At 34.4% G+C, this 17,229-nt stretch overlaps 1 protein-coding gene across 7 annotated transcripts in view; it reads left to right on the top strand.

Annotated features, from left to right (window-relative positions):
* Positions 1 to 17,229, top strand: part of TTC7B (tetratricopeptide repeat domain 7B) — a 120,477-nt gene that overhangs the window by 29,292 nt on the left and 73,956 nt on the right. For all 7 annotated transcript variants that reach the window (XM_079309266.1, XM_079309269.1, XM_079309268.1 and 4 more), the window contains 5 exons: positions 776 to 906; positions 1,865 to 1,986; positions 11,631 to 11,709; positions 13,714 to 13,886; positions 17,153 to 17,216. In XM_079309266.1, coding sequence (XP_079165392.1) covers positions 776 to 906; positions 1,865 to 1,986; positions 11,631 to 11,709; positions 13,714 to 13,886; positions 17,153 to 17,216 — 569 coding nt within the window. The remainder of the gene's footprint in view (positions 1 to 775; positions 907 to 1,864; positions 1,987 to 11,630; positions 11,710 to 13,713; positions 13,887 to 17,152; positions 17,217 to 17,229) is intronic.

Raw genomic sequence — 17,229 nt, 5'->3', positions numbered from 1 at the left:
GTGAAGGCCAGAGCATCCCTATTGTCAGGAGCTTTTAAGAATAGGTTAGACAAGTGTCAGGGGTTGGTTGATTCCTGTATCAGATAAATGGATTTATATTCTCGAGGTCCTTTCCAGCACTTTAATTATCTTGAAAATAACTGTAATAGAAGTGCCTTGTGTAGGAGTTAGTGTTGATTAGTAAGAGTTGTTAGATTTTTATTTGAGACAAGTGAAGGTTTTTCTTTTTTTTTTTTTTTTTTTTTCTTTTTCTTTAAAGCACCACTTAATGTATTTATTGGAAAAGACTTACATGGCCTTGATGAGAGTGAACTACCTCTTCTAAGTTTAAATACAAAAATTGTACTTCCTAACACATTATTTATTTTAAGTGTATTTGTTTCTATAGATGCTTTTGTCTTGCACAGTGACTAGGTTAACATTACCTTGAGTGTCTTTCATCACTGTACTTTGGTTTCTATGATCATTCTGGAAAAGTGAAGACATAGTAATGTAAAACTGGTATAGAAGGACACTATATATTTTTATGATAGGTTCTCATAATGTATTTTACATCCAAATTGCTTTAAGAAATTACTGCTTCTGGACTTATAATTATTAAGGAGGAGTAATTTTTATTTATATATTTATTAGTGTCTGTTTTAGGGGACCATACCTTCATTTCCTTTGTTTCTTCTCCTGGCTAAAGGGGCTTAAACTAGACTATGTCTTAACTCTTAATATTATATGACATTAGTTTTTAATGCTTCGTTTGAATTTTTTTTTGCCTCCCAAGGTCTCTGTCTTGAGAAGCTGCCAATATCTTCCTCAGTGAGCAGTCTCCATGTGGACCGTGAGCAGGAGATTGTTACATGCTATGAGAAGGCTGGGGATATTGCTCTCTTGTACCTTCAGGAGATAGAAAGGGTAAGCTGGGCTGATTTTTTAAATTGAAGATTTAAAGGTTGATATAAATGCCTTTTTAAAAGAAATTTGTGTTACTGTTTATTTCTAGGAGTTATACACTATTGCCTTTTATTTAGATTCTGAGGTGCATTTATATTGCTAAATGCAGTGCACTGGGGGCTCTGTTCTTTGATGAGTGAAGTGAGCTGCAATATCCATCTGATCTGTTTTTCAGACCCATTGCCTGCAAGCCTCAGGCCTGTGCTTGACAGCTGTCTTTGAAGGGATTCTGAGACAGCTGGGTCATGAAAAACAGAAGAAAGGGGAAAGAAAACCAGTGTGATGGGGGAAAAAAGTAATTCAAACTTGTTAAAATACATGCAGGTTTTTATTTTCTGAGGGGTTTTGCTGTTTTATTATTGTCTTGTAGTGGCTGGTAGACTATGTGCACTGCAAGCTGATTACATTTCGGCAGCAGTTTTAATGCTGATGTAATACAATTATTTCTAAATTGTTTTTGGTAATCACTCTGGAGATAGCTTTTAATCTTCTTACTGCTCTCTTCAGTAGCCTTTTCTAACCAAATAGGAGAGTTTTAGGTTTTTGAATATCATCATCTCCTGCTACTGAATAAGGTTGCAAATATGCTTTTTCATATTCTTCTGTTTTGTATACCATTCTTCACAAAAATTCTGAAAAAGTATTATAACATTTTACTTAGCAGTATTTCTACTTGGTAAATAAATTATCTCTAAGGGTATAGCCAAGAGCAAAAAAGTTTGTATTTGGGTGGCAGTGGAGGTAAAGCTAGAAATGGTCTATTAGCCGCCACCTACAAATGGCAAAGATTTTTCCAACATTATATATTAGCTTCCAGGTAAAAGTACACAAACCTTGATTTTAAGTTTTGTTTTTGTTTTTGTTTTTTTTTTTTTTTCCTAAATGTACTTTTCCCCCCCCTTTTATTTTGATCTCTTAGGTAATTAATGCCAACATACAAAACAGAAGCCCTAAGCCAGGGCCCACTGCACATGAACAAGAGCTTGGTTTTTTCCTGGAAACAGGACTTCAAAGAGCACATGTCTTATATTTCAAGAATGGGTGAGATTTGAGTCTTCTTTTATTGTGTTTGCTTTTTTGTTTAGGTTTTGTATTCGTGATTTAACTGGGCATCATTTTTAGCAATTGTGGATTCTGTAATTGTGAGGTCTCCTATTAATAAAGTAGTAACATTTTGATTAAAATAGTAAGGCTGCCCATATTGTATTTTTTTTACATATTGGAAAACTGTTTAGTCAAAATCTAGTAATCAGAAAGCATTTTATAGTTTTGCTTACTAAATGTATAAACTTAAAGTACCTTAGGCTTTAACAATTTGAAATTTACTTTATTATTGAACACTGTTAAAAAGTGATTGTCAACATATTGAAACTCTTGATTTTTATAATTTTGATTTTGTAATTTTTTTCCAAATCTCTTCAGTTATCACTTATTTTAACATTATGCTGCAGGATAAATGTGCATGAAGATCAACAGTATGTATACAAGTATACAATCTTTATTGTACCTGCTCTGTAGATCCCTTTAGATTCTGCATGGGACTTCCTTTATAATTTATTTTAATAAGGCTTTGCTTTAAAGCCTAAAAATAAATTCAGTTACCACACAGAGTGAGAAAAAGAATACAATTCTCCATTTTTAAAAATAAAACTCTGTACAAATGGGTTTTAAGTACATTTCTGACATTTGTTGAAATCACATAGTTTAAAAACTTGTTTCTGGGGCTTCTTATTTCATTAGGAAAACATGATTTTATTGAAATATGGAACTTGATAGGACTACTGTTTCATACCAAAAATATTTCTTGTTTTTTCAAATACATAAACTGGAGATGAATCATGCAGTGTCTGTAATGAGTTCGAGATTTTAAAGTGCTGAAGGTAGGGTAATCCAAGTTTTAAGTTGTTCAGGAATTTCAACATAGAAATGATCACTGCACTTTTGAAATCTCTTAAAGTATTGAAGTAGTGTTGCAATAACATGATCTGAGAGTTACACTTTAGTTATGTTTTCATAATTTAATTGCAGAAGGAATGGAATGTTCTGAAAGCTAACTTTTTTCATTTACCAGAGCTAAAAATAAGTTCTCTGTTTTCATGTCTGCACAAAAAAAAAAAATAAAATACAGTTACTGAAAAAATCCCAATGGCCGTCATGGTTAGGAATAAGGTAAGAAGTCCACATTTGATTGAAGGCCAGGGATGGAAATGGTGCATTTAATCTGACATGTTTTGTGTAAAAGCAACCAGCAGTAGACATAACAGATTGCAATTAATGAAGAAAACAAAAAGCAACTGCATGAAAGAAGTCATGCAGTGGATTGTTAAGGAATATCCAGACAGGAGTGTTTTTCCTAGACCATATCAGCTGGTCTGGTGTGAGCTTTGAAAGGTGATTTTATTGCATGTACATTTTAATTCTTCACAGTGAAGTTGTTGATGATCTTGTTAACTCCTACACAAACTGTTTTTTTTTGTTTATTTGTTTGGTTTTTGTTTTTTTTTTTTTTTTTAGTTTTTAGTACGATGATAAACTCTTGCAGATTACGAGCTAATTACACATTATATATAGAATTTTGAATTTCTTCTTCTAGTTCCATTGGCCGATAGTACCTTTTTTCTCGTATGATACGAGGCAAGGTATTAGGAAAAATAGCTCTGTGACAATTATTATTTTACATATTCCTGCTGTTGCATCCTTTAGTTTCCTTCCTTAATTCGGAGTCAGAATTCTTTCAGTATTTCCTAATATGGTAATTGTTCCAGGCTACTTGTTATGTGGCTGCTTTTAGGATTTGGTTTTTTTTAACTTGGCTTTACCAGAACTGAAGAGAACTTCAACTATATACTTTTTCTAATAGGGATAAATTATAGCTTGCTTTTTAATAAATCTATTTTAAGGATGTTTTGTTCATTTTTAAATGTGTCATCCCTCCCGATGTTAGGTTTATAGAAAGTAGCTTTGAGATCTTTCTAATAAGCTTTGCAACATACTTCAGTTTGAATGTAATCTAAAATCATTTTTGTACATATGTGTCAGGCTCAAACCAGAAAAGAGAGTAAGATAACTTTTATATGAGCTGGAAGACCATAATTTCAACAGTAAGATAGGGACTATTTGCTGCCTACCCATAAAGTTGGTTGATCTACTTCAAATTTCTGTTTCATTTATTAACTGTACAGAGATTTTCTTTTAAGTCAAGTAATCAAGATTTTGTAGAGGATTAAGTGATTATCTTTCAGGTATGCATTATCTTGTATAAAAAACTAAGAAGTTCTTGAAATTTAACTTAGCCTTTCTGCTAAGTGGTGGTATTTTGAAAATACATGGAAATGCAATTAGCAAAAAAAACGTTGAAGTGGAAATAGTCTGAACCAGAAAAGTGCTAATAAGACTCAAAAACTGAAATTAATGGTTTCTTCTGAAGCGTATGGAATTTTATTAAAGAAACAAACTACATATTCTTTTTTCACTTGGGAGATGAGGAACACTTCAGCTTGGAAATGTGTAACAAAGAAGTTGAGGAAGTTATTCTAAAACTTAAAGTAGAGTTTGTGGTTTTTTAAAATCGTTCTGAAACCTGTAACTTTACATGCCTTCAGGCTGATTATGTAACTTGTATAATAGTTGCTTTGTAATTTCTCAGGGAAGGAGTTCAAAGTCTTGATATTTTTCCAAGGAAAGCTGTGAGCACAGGAACTTTGACATTGGTATTTAACATAGCTATTTTGAAAGAATACCCCCGAGAAAGGACAGCTGTTTAGGTACCCAGTGTTTCTTCTATCCTAGTATTTGCTGTGTTGTGAGATTTACAAGTTAATTTTGTCTGATTTATGGTTTTTATTTTTGATGTAGTAATGTTCACAAATATACTGGAAATGTATGATCTTGAAGCAAAATGGCATTCTGGTTGAAGTCTAAAGTCAGGAGGCCATCATGTGAAAAACAGACTTACCTAGCTCTCAGAGCTATTTTTTGGCTTCTCCTTTATTTTACACCCCTTCCAAGGATATTGCTCAGGATCCAGACTGCAGTTTGGTCTAGTCTCCATCATGGTTCACATACTCAGTCAAAACCTAAGGATCCCAGAGATAATCTGTACTCCTTATGGGGCCATTACCTGTGCTGGCACAGTCATAGGGAAGCAAGACATTCCTAGTCTCTTCCAGCAAGTTGTTTCTTATAGAGTGGCTTTTTCTCCATACAAAATTAGCCCTGAAAAAAAGGAATAAAAAAATAAACAAATTTTTTCCAATTTTTTCATACAATTGAGGTAATTGGTTTATATTGACTTTAAATAACCACAATAAAAGCTCTCCTTAGAGTATGGGACTTATCTATGTAGCATTTCTTTTATCTGTTTTTCTCTTTTCACTCTTTCATATAACAGAAATAGCATAAGAATATTGCTCTCTTTCTGGAAAGAGAGGAACAGTGGATAGGATGGGGGGCAGTCTGTAGGTGCTTCTGTTCCACATGTATGTCCATACAGTGGTCAGAGCTAGGAATTTTACAGTAATGAAATTCATGAGAGAAGGAATTATGTAAATGATTGACATAAATGCACATGAAGATCCTGTAAGATCAGCTCTCTGCTGTATTAGAATATAGTGCTAGATGCCCATCACTCTGCATCTCTTGACATCCCGTTGCACATCCTACATCAATCTCAAAACAAGTTGGTTTTTAAGTAAAGAATAGAAAGTAAGATGAGAACATTGAAATCCTACAAAGTATCATGTTTCTTATATGTAAAATATCACTGCTGTGTATTGGAAAGCAAACAAAATCACTTCTCTTGCAGTTTTCAAAACAGCTTTGTTCTCTGTATACCTGCTTTCATATTTGTATGGTAAGGAAGCTAAGGAAAGGGTATAGTAAAGATAGGAACAAAAATAATTTGTCTGTGATTTCTAGCAAAAATAAGTTTTCAAAGGATACTTTATTGTCTGTCATATCAGATGTTTTCCTCATCCTTGTTTCCAATACTGTTCTTACTTGTTAGTTTTCATTGAAAAAACTTTATTTGAACATGAAAGGAAGTTATTATTCCCTCAGATATTCAAGATAAAATCATCCATAATGGATGTTTTTTCTTCCAAACCTTACTGTATGTGTATTGCTCAGAATTGTGTCATAACTTCAAGAGTTTAAAATAAGATTTCATTTTGAAGTTACAGATAGGATACCTGACAGTGCTACATGGGAGACTAAGGTGGATATAAAAATGAAGGGATCACAGATTCAAAACTTAATCAACTTTTGTAATAATTAGTTGTACAAAGAATAGTGAGAGAGTAATTTTAGAATCTGATGTTCAAGACTGATACTCTTAATAATATGTAGTTGGACTTCTGACTCCAGCTCACTTTTTCCAAGACGATACTTAGCATTTTTTAGCCCATGTACTACATGTCTTGCTGACAGTGGCTGTTGATTGTCTTTGCAAGCATCAGATTGAAGGTTTTGGTTTTATGTTCAGTTGTGATGGCTGGCAAACTAAGTGGTCTTGGATTCTCAAACAGGGGAGTTAATATTTCATACACTTGCCCTGCTCCCCTCAAAATGCTCGCTTTACTGTTTTACGTAATACTCTTGCTTTTTTCACTGACAGAGGAGTTACTATTGTCATTTTCCCCAGACCTACTCTCCTCCTTACCCTTCTAGTGTGTGTTTTCCTTGTTTGCCTTTTGCTGGTTCAGGTGCTTTTTTGGTTCTTCTGTGGAGTTGTTTTGTTGTCAAAGAAATCATAGCTCTCTGTCATTCTGAGGAGAAGAATTGATTCACTGGAAGGTGTGATCATGGCTGGTTTGGCTGTCAGAAAAGAGAGGAGCAAGCAAGTGAGAGTAGGAAGATACCAGGAAGGAAGAATGGTGGGAAAAGGGAACAAGCACTAAGAGATGAAAATGGGGAGGATGAAATCTTCAGGTCATGAACCATTAGATGGACTAACTACCAGTGGAACTGCAGTCTAGGCAGCAAGTGTTTTCATTTTAAATGCATGAATGCCAGAATTGCTGCTTGATTGGGCTCTTTCGAATACTTAGGCTTGTGTAGCTCTAATGGCACACTGAAGATATTTTATTTATAAGCTCAAATGTCTGTTAAGAACTTTCAAGCATCAAGCAAACATGATCTTCTGTAGCAAATTTGAGATATCTGGGATTTTTCTTTCTGCATGAGTTAATAATGGATAAAATGAGAGGTATTCCATGATAACTTTTTTAAGTAGACTTTAAAAAAAAAAAGAAAAAATATTCTGGCAGCAAATTAGGGATTTTCTACATTTTATTTGAAAAATAATGCCCAGTTTCAATTAATGTTTTGTGAAAATTATATAGTATTGTGGGTGTGCCGAATGTGTAAGCATGAAAGGAAGAGAGGGAAAACAGATCTGTCTGAAGTTGCAACTATGTTGCCTCCATAGGTAGATATCCAAACGCTTACCAGCATGTTTTTTCTAATTGTGGATTAAGTTATACTTCTCCACTCTCTTAAACCTGATGGAAAACAGACACAGATATTAGTCACAACCACCCAAAGCACCATCCATTGTGCAGAGTGTGTAGTCTTGTCCATTTGGTCATACCTTTAATAAAGTTATGGAAGTGAGCCATAGAATTGCAGTCCTTTTAAATTTTTTTTGTATTTTCATCTTTGTAGGGTTATATAAAGCAGTATGGTAAATGGCATACCTCGGTATTAGGATGTTCTTCTACTGCTGAAGAATTAATCTCTTGATATCTCACATTTCTTCTTTTTGTTTATGAAGTAACTTCTTTTAATGTGATGTTGTTTTGGGCCTTAATGCTGTATAAATGACTCTTAATTGGCTAAAAGTAATTACTTAGAGTGTGTGGATTTTAATAGTTATATTTTTTTGTAATCATGTCAGCTATACTGAAGTTATTGAAATGTTACTGTTCTGATTGGCACGCATGTTAAGTTTCACTTTTATCTTTAAATGATTCCTTTCTTTCCTATCATATTTGAATTTTTGAGAGTAAAAAAACAAACTTTAAAACTTGCAGTGTACCTATGACAACAGACGTTGCATTTCTTTTTCTGTTTATAAATATAGACAGAGAGAGGAAGCACAAGAGAAGATGGAAGTAGCTCAGTTCCAAAAACAACTTCAGTTTCATCACTTTGGTCAAGCTCTGTAGATTTCATTGTTATTGATTTCTCTCCTTTTAAAAGATGAGTATTTTTAAAATTGTTACAGTAAGTCTCAGCAGTGAAGTAATAGGGTAGTGTAAGTAGCTCAGCCCATTCACCAACATGGTTCTAGATATGCATTTCTCTCTTAAATGGGAGAAATATTGAAAATTTAGCCACCAAATTGCAGAGCAGATGAGGTTTGTTATAGCTCAGTATGCAAAAATTTATTTTATTTAAATTTTAATCATTAAAAGGCAGTGGTGGATTAAATATTTGGGGTTTTTGATTGAGAAACATAAAAGAAATCCCTGACAAACAAAGCTCTTCTCACTAATGAAGAAGATATCACCAAAACATGCTGTAACTACAGAATAAATTAATCTTATCAACCTTTCTAAGGTTAATTTTAAAACATTTATTTTTTAGTCTGTTTTGAGTATATAATTACTAGATCTCACTAATTTTGTTATAAGGAATAGTGTTTGGGGTTTTTTATCCTAATATCACTCAGACTGCTTCTTGTTGAGCAGTTTCTTTCGTTCTTTTCTGCTTTTTGTGTGTGTTTAAAAATGAGGAAGATACAATTCAAAGAAGTTGATATGAGCATGTTGTAGCAGGAGGCAGTCGTATAAACACACATATATGTAACTATTAGTGTCCATCTGTGGGCTGTCTTTGTCTTGTCTGAAATCGCTGAAAACGTGTCAGTTCCAAGTGAGTGTTAATGCACCTTAAAATTCCTTGTCCTGTGAGAGGAAGGGATCTCAAAGTCGTTTACAGACACTGTGGGACATTGCTGTCCGAGTTAAAGTGCCTGTTTGCTCTGGCATTCAATGAGCACAGTGTGAACTGCTGACATGAAAGCACACCATAGTGGAAAGCAGGTAAAAGCTGTGTGTGTCCCAGTCTGGTGCCAGAATAGCCACCACTCTTCTCAATGTTACAAACTGTTAACAAATACAGGAAATGTACTTTGCTAAAAGCAGTGTGGTGTGGAGATCTACCATGTTATTCATGGTATATTTTGCTTCATTTCTTGTCTCTAAAAGCATTTAACTGAATTTTAGAGTGATTTAGATTGTAGTTAGAGGTCTGGTTTTAGTAAATTCCATGTAGAAAATGCTTTACAAATCTGTTTTGTGTTTGTGTTGACGTGTGCAGTGGATCACTGTTAAATGCTTTATGAAGCAAAAGCTAATTCAGTATTTTAACTGCTTTGTTTCTTACTGCTTTTTCAATGATACAGTAGAACTTCAGTCACAAGCTTCAATCTCTTGCAGATGCTTAAGAAGTGTAATGGGTAACTAAAAACAACCTGTCATGAAGTGTTCAAGGGCTTGTGAAAATTGCTTGTGTTTTCATTAGGTGTTTTGTTATTGTTCTTGTAACGCATCAAAAGAAAAACTTCATATGGAAAAAATGCCAATTCCTAAAATATAACGGAGTTATTGTGATTTGAAGTTCTACTACATGGTATGTGTTTCATCTGCACTGGCAAATTCAGGTTTCAAACTGACAAGTTCTTGCTCATAACTCTTTTTGAACAGTTTTGCAGGGAGCATTTCATTTTTTTGGCAAGTCTGCTTTGTTTGGTTTGGTTTGGTTTTGTTTGTTTGTTTTTTGTTTTCCTTTGAAAAATCTCTTTATAAGGACACATGTGTGACTTTGCAATACAGTCTTTGAGGGAGAACTCCATTAATGAGAAATACCCACTTAGACCAGAAGACTTAAAGCTGGGATTCCAGTGGACTGGTTTTGGTTCTCTAAAATATTTGGAATGTGCTATTGCTAAATGATATGTATTTTGGTTTTCCAAAGGTTCTGAATGTATCCAGCTTCAAATGAGTTTGGAGGTTTTCTTGAAATCTGGCCTAATGATTTTTGTCTTTCCTTAGTGTATGAAGTTGTTGTAATAGTCATCAGCTATTGAGGCTGCCTGTTTTTTCACACAGTTGTTTCCATGCAGATTTTTGCACAAGATGAATTTTCTTTAGTATGTACTAGCTGGTCACTCTATGATCAAACTCTGCTGTAGCACGTGGGCTTTTTACAAGCAATTTTTATTTTATGTCTGACTGGTGATTGTTTCTTTTTAGCCAACTGATGGCATTCTTTGGCATAACTTTTGGCCATTCAGATGGCTTTTGTTAAATGCTACTTCTTTTTAAATGAGCTTTTAAATAAAAGCTTATATATATTTTAGAAGGTGAACTTGTGCTGATGAAAGATGATGTCTATGCTAGTGAAAGATGTGTGGAAACTAAAGTTTCTGAAGTATCCTGATAATCCTTTATTATGTGAAACAGAACAGAGATGAGTGCTGTCATGTAATCTGAAGAGTAAAATAAATGAGTAGGTCTCTAGGTAAAGTGATAGGAGTTCGACAGTCCTATAGCAAGATATCTTGCATCAAACACTAGTTTCAGGTGCTCTGCAACTGAATTTAAAGAAAGTATCTGAATAAAAATGCTGGCTTTTTTTTTTTTTTTTAATTTGTACAAAGCTGCAGTTCAAAAGTCAATATTTTAAAATATTTTTAAATAAAGACAGCAGACTAAGGAAGGTGGTTTTAACATCTTATTTGTAGTGCAGTGCCACAGTGCTTTTACTTACAGAGAGTTTACACAATATGGAATATTTCTTGTCTCTTTTGCCTCTGTCTTAGGTAAATGTTATGCAACTTATACATAACATCACACCTTAAGGCAACATATGATGTAACAGCAATGATTTGATACAAAATATACTTTTGATCAAATAATTTTGTTTTGTAACTAAAGTTGAAGTAATGAAATGGTTTTCCTATCGATTTTGTTCACGTTGCAGATTTCAGTTGTTAAAAAAGCTAGTGCAGTCCTTCACCAGTTCACCTTGACTCTCTGCAAAAGATGCTTAGGCAGCAGATGTGGAAGAAGTGTAGATGGAGAAAGTTGGGTTGCAGAAGCCACATGAAAAGCCAGTCAGAGTCAAGAACAGAATGCTGATCCCCCAGTCCTGTTCTGGCCACATAGTGGGCCTTAATCTGTTTGTGCTGTTTCCCTTCTGAAAAGGAGTTCAAAATTTTATGGTTTGTATTGCTTTCAGGGTTACAAGATTTACTCATTTTTAATCTCCCTGTTTCAAGGTGTCAAGAGGCAGCTAAAATGGAATTTTTTTTTAAAGTTTATCCTTGTAGCCTAGTATAATTGAAACTGAAATTACTGTAGCAATGAGAACAACTTCATTTTGTCTTTTTTCTTTTTGAGGTGGTTGCTTCTTACCTTTTTTCCTTGCTTTCCCTTGAATTATCTACTGATCAGGAAAGCGTTTATTTTTTCAATAAACTGCCAGGGAATGTTGTTACAGTAACCAGTGGTAAGGTTCCCAAATGAATATATATCTCTATCTGTCTATCTCACAGAAAGGCAGTGAGGCTATGAAAGGGAAAAAAAAGTAACGTGGATTTTAACAATTTCATTGAATAATATTTTAAGGTGTTATTTCATCCAAGTTGGAATGCTGTCAAATTCTATGTTTATATACAGGAACTTGACAAGAGGAGTTGGTCGATTTAGAGAGTTACTAAGAGCTGTTGAAACAAGAACTACACAAAACCTGCGTATGGTAAGTTAAATTAAATCACTTTTTCTATTGTAGCATCTGAATTTTAGTAGGCAGGGAAAGCATAAATATAATGGATGAGTTAGAGACAAATAGCTGAATACATAACATATTGATAAGGACCTGTTATCCAACACTTTGTAAGTGTTACTTTTCCTGACTTAAGGGAATTATTAAAGTAAGGGGGTTTGATACCCAGTCTCCCTCCATTTGTTTTTCTTGTTTGTGGTTACAAATAGAATCTGAATGATCTCCAATTGACCATACTTTCAACTTTAATTGTAATTGCCCTATTTATGAGTCAATGTAGTTTCATGTTTTTGTAAGGTAGTGGGGGTGAGAACAGAGTGCACAGTTCTTGTGTGGTTTCTATTAAGTTGAAGGCTATGAAGTTATAAAGCCTCTTAAACGAAAACCATAAAAGCAGAATCATGAAGATTTGTTACTTATGTTGTCAGAAGCTTGAATCTTTTATATAATAAAAAATAGAAGCTTACATCTTTTACTGTCATGTTATTATTTTCAAAAATATCCTAGATTAATTTCCTAATACTGGGTTTTTAAAACTTCCAAACTGATAGTAAGGAGGATAAGTGATTTCTTAATTAATTCAATAACTGGTTCCTAGTAAATACATTAAAATTATTTAATAACAGACTTTCAATGGAGATAGATAATATTGCAAATTTTAATAGAAAAGATGAAGGGCTTCTTATGATATAGGAGTTAAGGAGGAAGATGCAGATAATGTGGTGCTGTCTGTGACTTAAACATTGCATATCTGGTTTTGGGAAAAATTACTGGAAAATGCTGCCAATTCTGATGCACATTTAGATCTTGCTTTTTTTCTAGTGCCCTGGGAGAAAATCTTTGGTTTTTTTCATCATCGTGATACGTAGTCATGCAGGGTCTATGCTGTGTGTGAAACATTAATGAGGAGATTAACCTGATAGTTATGGATTATAGGATGACTTAAAAGCTTTAAATTAGTATTATTTAGTTAAATAATATTTATGTAAGTATTTCTAGAGTTAAATATATGGTGACAATAATAGTTGGTCAAAATACACTTTTTCATGCTGATTTTCAACCTTGTTTCACTCTTGCTGTGCTTTAGCAGTAGCTAACACCAGCACCTGAGAAGCCCCATTTAGCCCACAGACCATAACTGTCTGTGGTGGGTTGACCTTGTCTGGCTGCCAGATCCTCACCCAGCTGCCCACAAACTCCCCTTCCTTAACACATGGGAAGGAAATAAGCTGCAAAAGGTCTGAGACAGGTCTGAGATAAAGGCAGGGAGTTTGCTTACCACTTACTGTCACAGGCAAAACAGGCTTTTCTTGGAGGAAATTAATTTATTGTCACTTACAAAAGAGTGGGATGGTGAGAAACAAAGACAAACTGAAACACCTTCCTTCCACCCCATTTTCTCAGGTTTAGCTTCAATCTTCTGACTCTTCTACCTCCTCTCCCTCCCCTCCCATTCCCTAAGTGGTGCATGAGAGGTGGAGGGTTGTGGTGTGTTCCTCTCTGCTGCTCCTTACTTCTCACACTTTTCCCCTGCTCCAGCATGGAGTCCCTCCATTGGGCTGCAGTTCCTTCAGGGAATATCACCCTGTTTTTCACCATGGTTTTCTTTGCAGGCTACAGTTTGGACTGCTGCACCACTGTGGTATCTCCCATGCAAATAGCTGCTCTAGGTCTGGAGTGGCAGTAGAGGATATTGAGCATCTTAGGTTATAGATTATCTTAGGAGCAGCAGCTGAAGTCAGAAGTATCTGGACTTAACTGATAAAATTGAAAAATTGTTTGCTATTGCTGTTATTTTTCTTTGTGTTTAGAGAATTGTACTTTTACCTTTAAAACAGCATCATGCCTGCTCTTTGGATGTTGTAGAATAAAAAAATGCATTCTATATAAGTAGTCTTCATTAGAAAAAGTCTGAGCATTTTTTAAGAGTTTGTATCCAGCATTTCTAGGGAAAAAAATTATCTTTTGCTTTTACAGACAATAGCAAGACAACTTGCAGAAATTTTGTTACGGGGTATGTGTGAACAGAGTTACTGGAATCCACTGGAAGATCCTCCTCACCAATCACCCCTTGATGATCCACTTCGGAAAGGTTCAAATACTAAGAACTATGCGCTCAGTAGAAGACCACGGGTATACACTGGAGAAAAGTATGGCTGAGTTTGTATTTCTATTATGACAATTGTTACCCAGCATGCTGGGTAATTTAGCTTACATTTTTGAAAATATAGAAGGAATTTTGGCAGCAGATAGATAGATAGATAGATAGATAGATAGATAGATAGATAGATAGATAGATAGATAGATAGATAGATAGATAGAATTCCTAAAGAACTAAGGAAGAGACATGCTTCTCCAAGTGAATGTCTGCATGATAGACCTTTTGTTCTCAATTGTAGAAATATTTTTTTTTCCCCCTGGTGTATGTGATAGTCTTGATATCTCGTATTATATGTGGGATACAAAAGAAAACATGAACTGGGTAGTAAATCAGATATCATGGATTTTAAAAGTTGTGTGCTGTTTCTAGGCATATATTCTGCTTTACCATAGAAAGGAAAGATTCAACAATATAGAGATTCAAGTTGGTCCAGGAAGCATTATGAAAAAAGAAAACCTATCTAGAAATTTATCTAGCAGTTTCAAAGGTAGTTTATTTCCCAAGACAGCTTTAACTAATCATCTTAGATTAGTTTTGGCATTTCTTTATGATGTCACATTTCTGTACAGTTTTAATCTTTCAATCAGGTAAGTGATACTTTTTGGTTTGATTTTGTCTGGTATATCTCATGGTGAATTCCAGAGTAGCTATGGTATGTTTCTTGCTTCTTGAAGCTGGAACTCTTTTTTTCCAAACTAATTACCATTAGAGTTAGTATTAAATATAGTTAGGTATTTCCTTGAATTTGAATTTTTTCTTAGAAGTTAATATCTTAATTATTGAGGTTGCCTTACGTAATAGAGGGATGTTTTGTTTTAGTGTTCACAGTATCATTATATTGTAACATAAATGCCTGCAATATGACACCTTGGAGTTGTTTAGCTCTATTTGTTGCAGAGTTCAATTAATGAATCTTTTACACTGCAGCAAGCCCACATAATTGTGGTGTCTTTACTATTATTAAGTAGAATGGCTACTTTATCTTCAAAGACTTCTAGCAATTCTCCTTCCTGGATCCAGAATAGTTGCAGCAAATTTCTCAGGCTCCATCTTTCAAACTTAGGTTCTCCATTCTCAACTCATCCTTCACAGCAACATGCTTCCTGCACAAGTGGGACTTTGTTGTTTAGTTCTCTTGTTCTCAGCACATGCAGGTGAGGAGTTCCACTATTTCAGCAGAGCATATAATTGAGTCCTTTCATCATGTCAGGCTGGTTAGTACCACACCACATAAAATATGTCCAGCCAAGTGTCTCATCTCTAGCAGTGACTGAAAGCAAGTGTCAAAGACAATGATATCTAGGAAATTTCTTCCTAGGTGTTCTTATGACCACCAGCTCTGAGTTTGCAATGCACTGTTTTTTTATTAAGTATGTTGCCTGACATTAGATAACTGCATTATGTTCTTATGAGCATTATGGGTGTAATTTGGCTAATAGCATTTATGATTTTTAGATCTCTGTGTTATTGCCTGTTCAGTTTTCTGAAACCAGTTCTTCAACTCAGCATAACTTTCATAGTTTGCCTTTGGTTGATAGCCATTTCATTATTTTGGTTGCCTGTTTTGCTGTGTTACACTGAAATTACTTTATTCATGTGCCTGCATCTACCAGGAGAAACAGAAAATGTCTGAGTTCAGTCAACTTAACTGAGCTTTTTGCTTAGAGAGGTCAAAGAAATTTCTCAGTAATTTCTGCACAGAGATCTTGTTTAAGACAAACATCAGCCTATCTATAAAATATGTTTGAAATTGCAAGAGAAAATAATGTGCTTTTATTTTGATAAGTGACATTTTAGTATTTCTCCTGGGGGCAGCATCCCTTCTTTCTCTGAGAGAGTAATTTCTCCAGCAGCTCTTTCCAGTCATTATTCTGCTTTCTGGGTGCCATTGTCAGTTGGTCAGGTTAAATCTTCTTCCAGGTTGTTAAATTCTGCATAAAGGAGTGGATTGTTAAATAAGGAGCACTCTGATGCTTCCTCATTACTCCTCATTCATTATCGTGGGTGGTTCTTATTCATGACTAACTGTGTTTTGAAATTTCTTTGTTATGTAATAATCAAAATGTGTTCTAAGGTTTTGAATACTCTTAAAAATTTGGTGAGCAGTTGTATTGATTAATAAATAAAAATACAATGACAGAACAGCTGCCCTGGGGTCTTAGCTGTTGTATATTACCGCAATACGTTCACAATGTTGTTTTCAAACTGCCAGGAATTCAGATGTCTTTTAGTTTCTATTTTCTTTCAGGCATTTAATTACTGCTTATATTTCTAGGGCTTTGAATTGACCTGAAAAGGTGTTTTAATGTCAGACAAGTTTTGTTTCCTGTCTATAATATATTGTACTTTAAACACTCTTGTGACCATAGGAATAGATTTTTAACAACAGATTATTTTCTGCATTTAAATAGGTAATTGTGGAAGTAATTGGATTAACAGGAAATAGTACTTGTGCTAATTCAGAAATAGTTTAGATGAAAAAATCTGGAGATTAAACATAGTCACAGATTTGGGGGATTTTTTTGTGTGTATGAGAATGGATGAATGAATTCCTGCCAGTACACAATGCAGATTACTGTTGTCTGTCCACCTGCATAGAAACGTTCAGCTAGCATCCAGTATTCAGAGAAAGCAGTAAAGTCTGGAAACTAGTCCTATGCAACCCTTCAGCATTGTTAGAAGGAAGTGTAGTTCATTACAAGCAAATAATTCTACTACTTGCAACTAAGAGTGGTTATGGCAAACTGGTGGAGATTGTCATGGATCTGTTTAAAAATACTCATGACTATTGAATGCATAATGAAAAAATTCTTAAGCATATCTCATGGAAGGCTGATAGAAGTATATCTCCATATATTGCCTAAAATATAAATGTTCTGTTCTTGTGTGAGAGTTTCCTCTTGCCAGCTCTTGAATCAGTGATGTAGATTCAGCTCAGACAGCCAAAGAGGCTAATTAAATATGGGTTTAGTGTTTACAGTTGTCAAATTATGTTCAATTTTGGGATATTTGAGTTCACTCTGACAGCTGTGGTAGTTTTGTTCTTTTATTGTGTTCAGCCAACTTTTCTGAAATGCAAATATAGAGCATTGCAAAGAAATGCGTTTTAACCAATTGATTTTTCTATGCAGGTTACTTTCTATTTTCTTTTTGGGACATTTTCCAGTTTTTACAATGCTTTTAATATATAACTGTGTGAACTATTCATAAAAGTAATATGTTCTGCGCAAATAATTAAATTCTCATTTTGAACAGCATCTTCTGTCCTCAAGAAAATACAGAAGAAGCCTTACTGTTGCTGCTTATTAGTGAATCTATGGTAGGTAAAATAG

This window comes from Erithacus rubecula (assembly GCF_903797595.1).
Source record: "Erithacus rubecula genome assembly, chromosome: 6".
Classification (NCBI taxonomy): domain Eukaryota; kingdom Metazoa; phylum Chordata; class Aves; order Passeriformes; family Muscicapidae; genus Erithacus; species Erithacus rubecula.
Note: the sequence above shows the minus strand (reverse complement) of the source record. Positions and strands in the feature narration are given on the sequence as shown.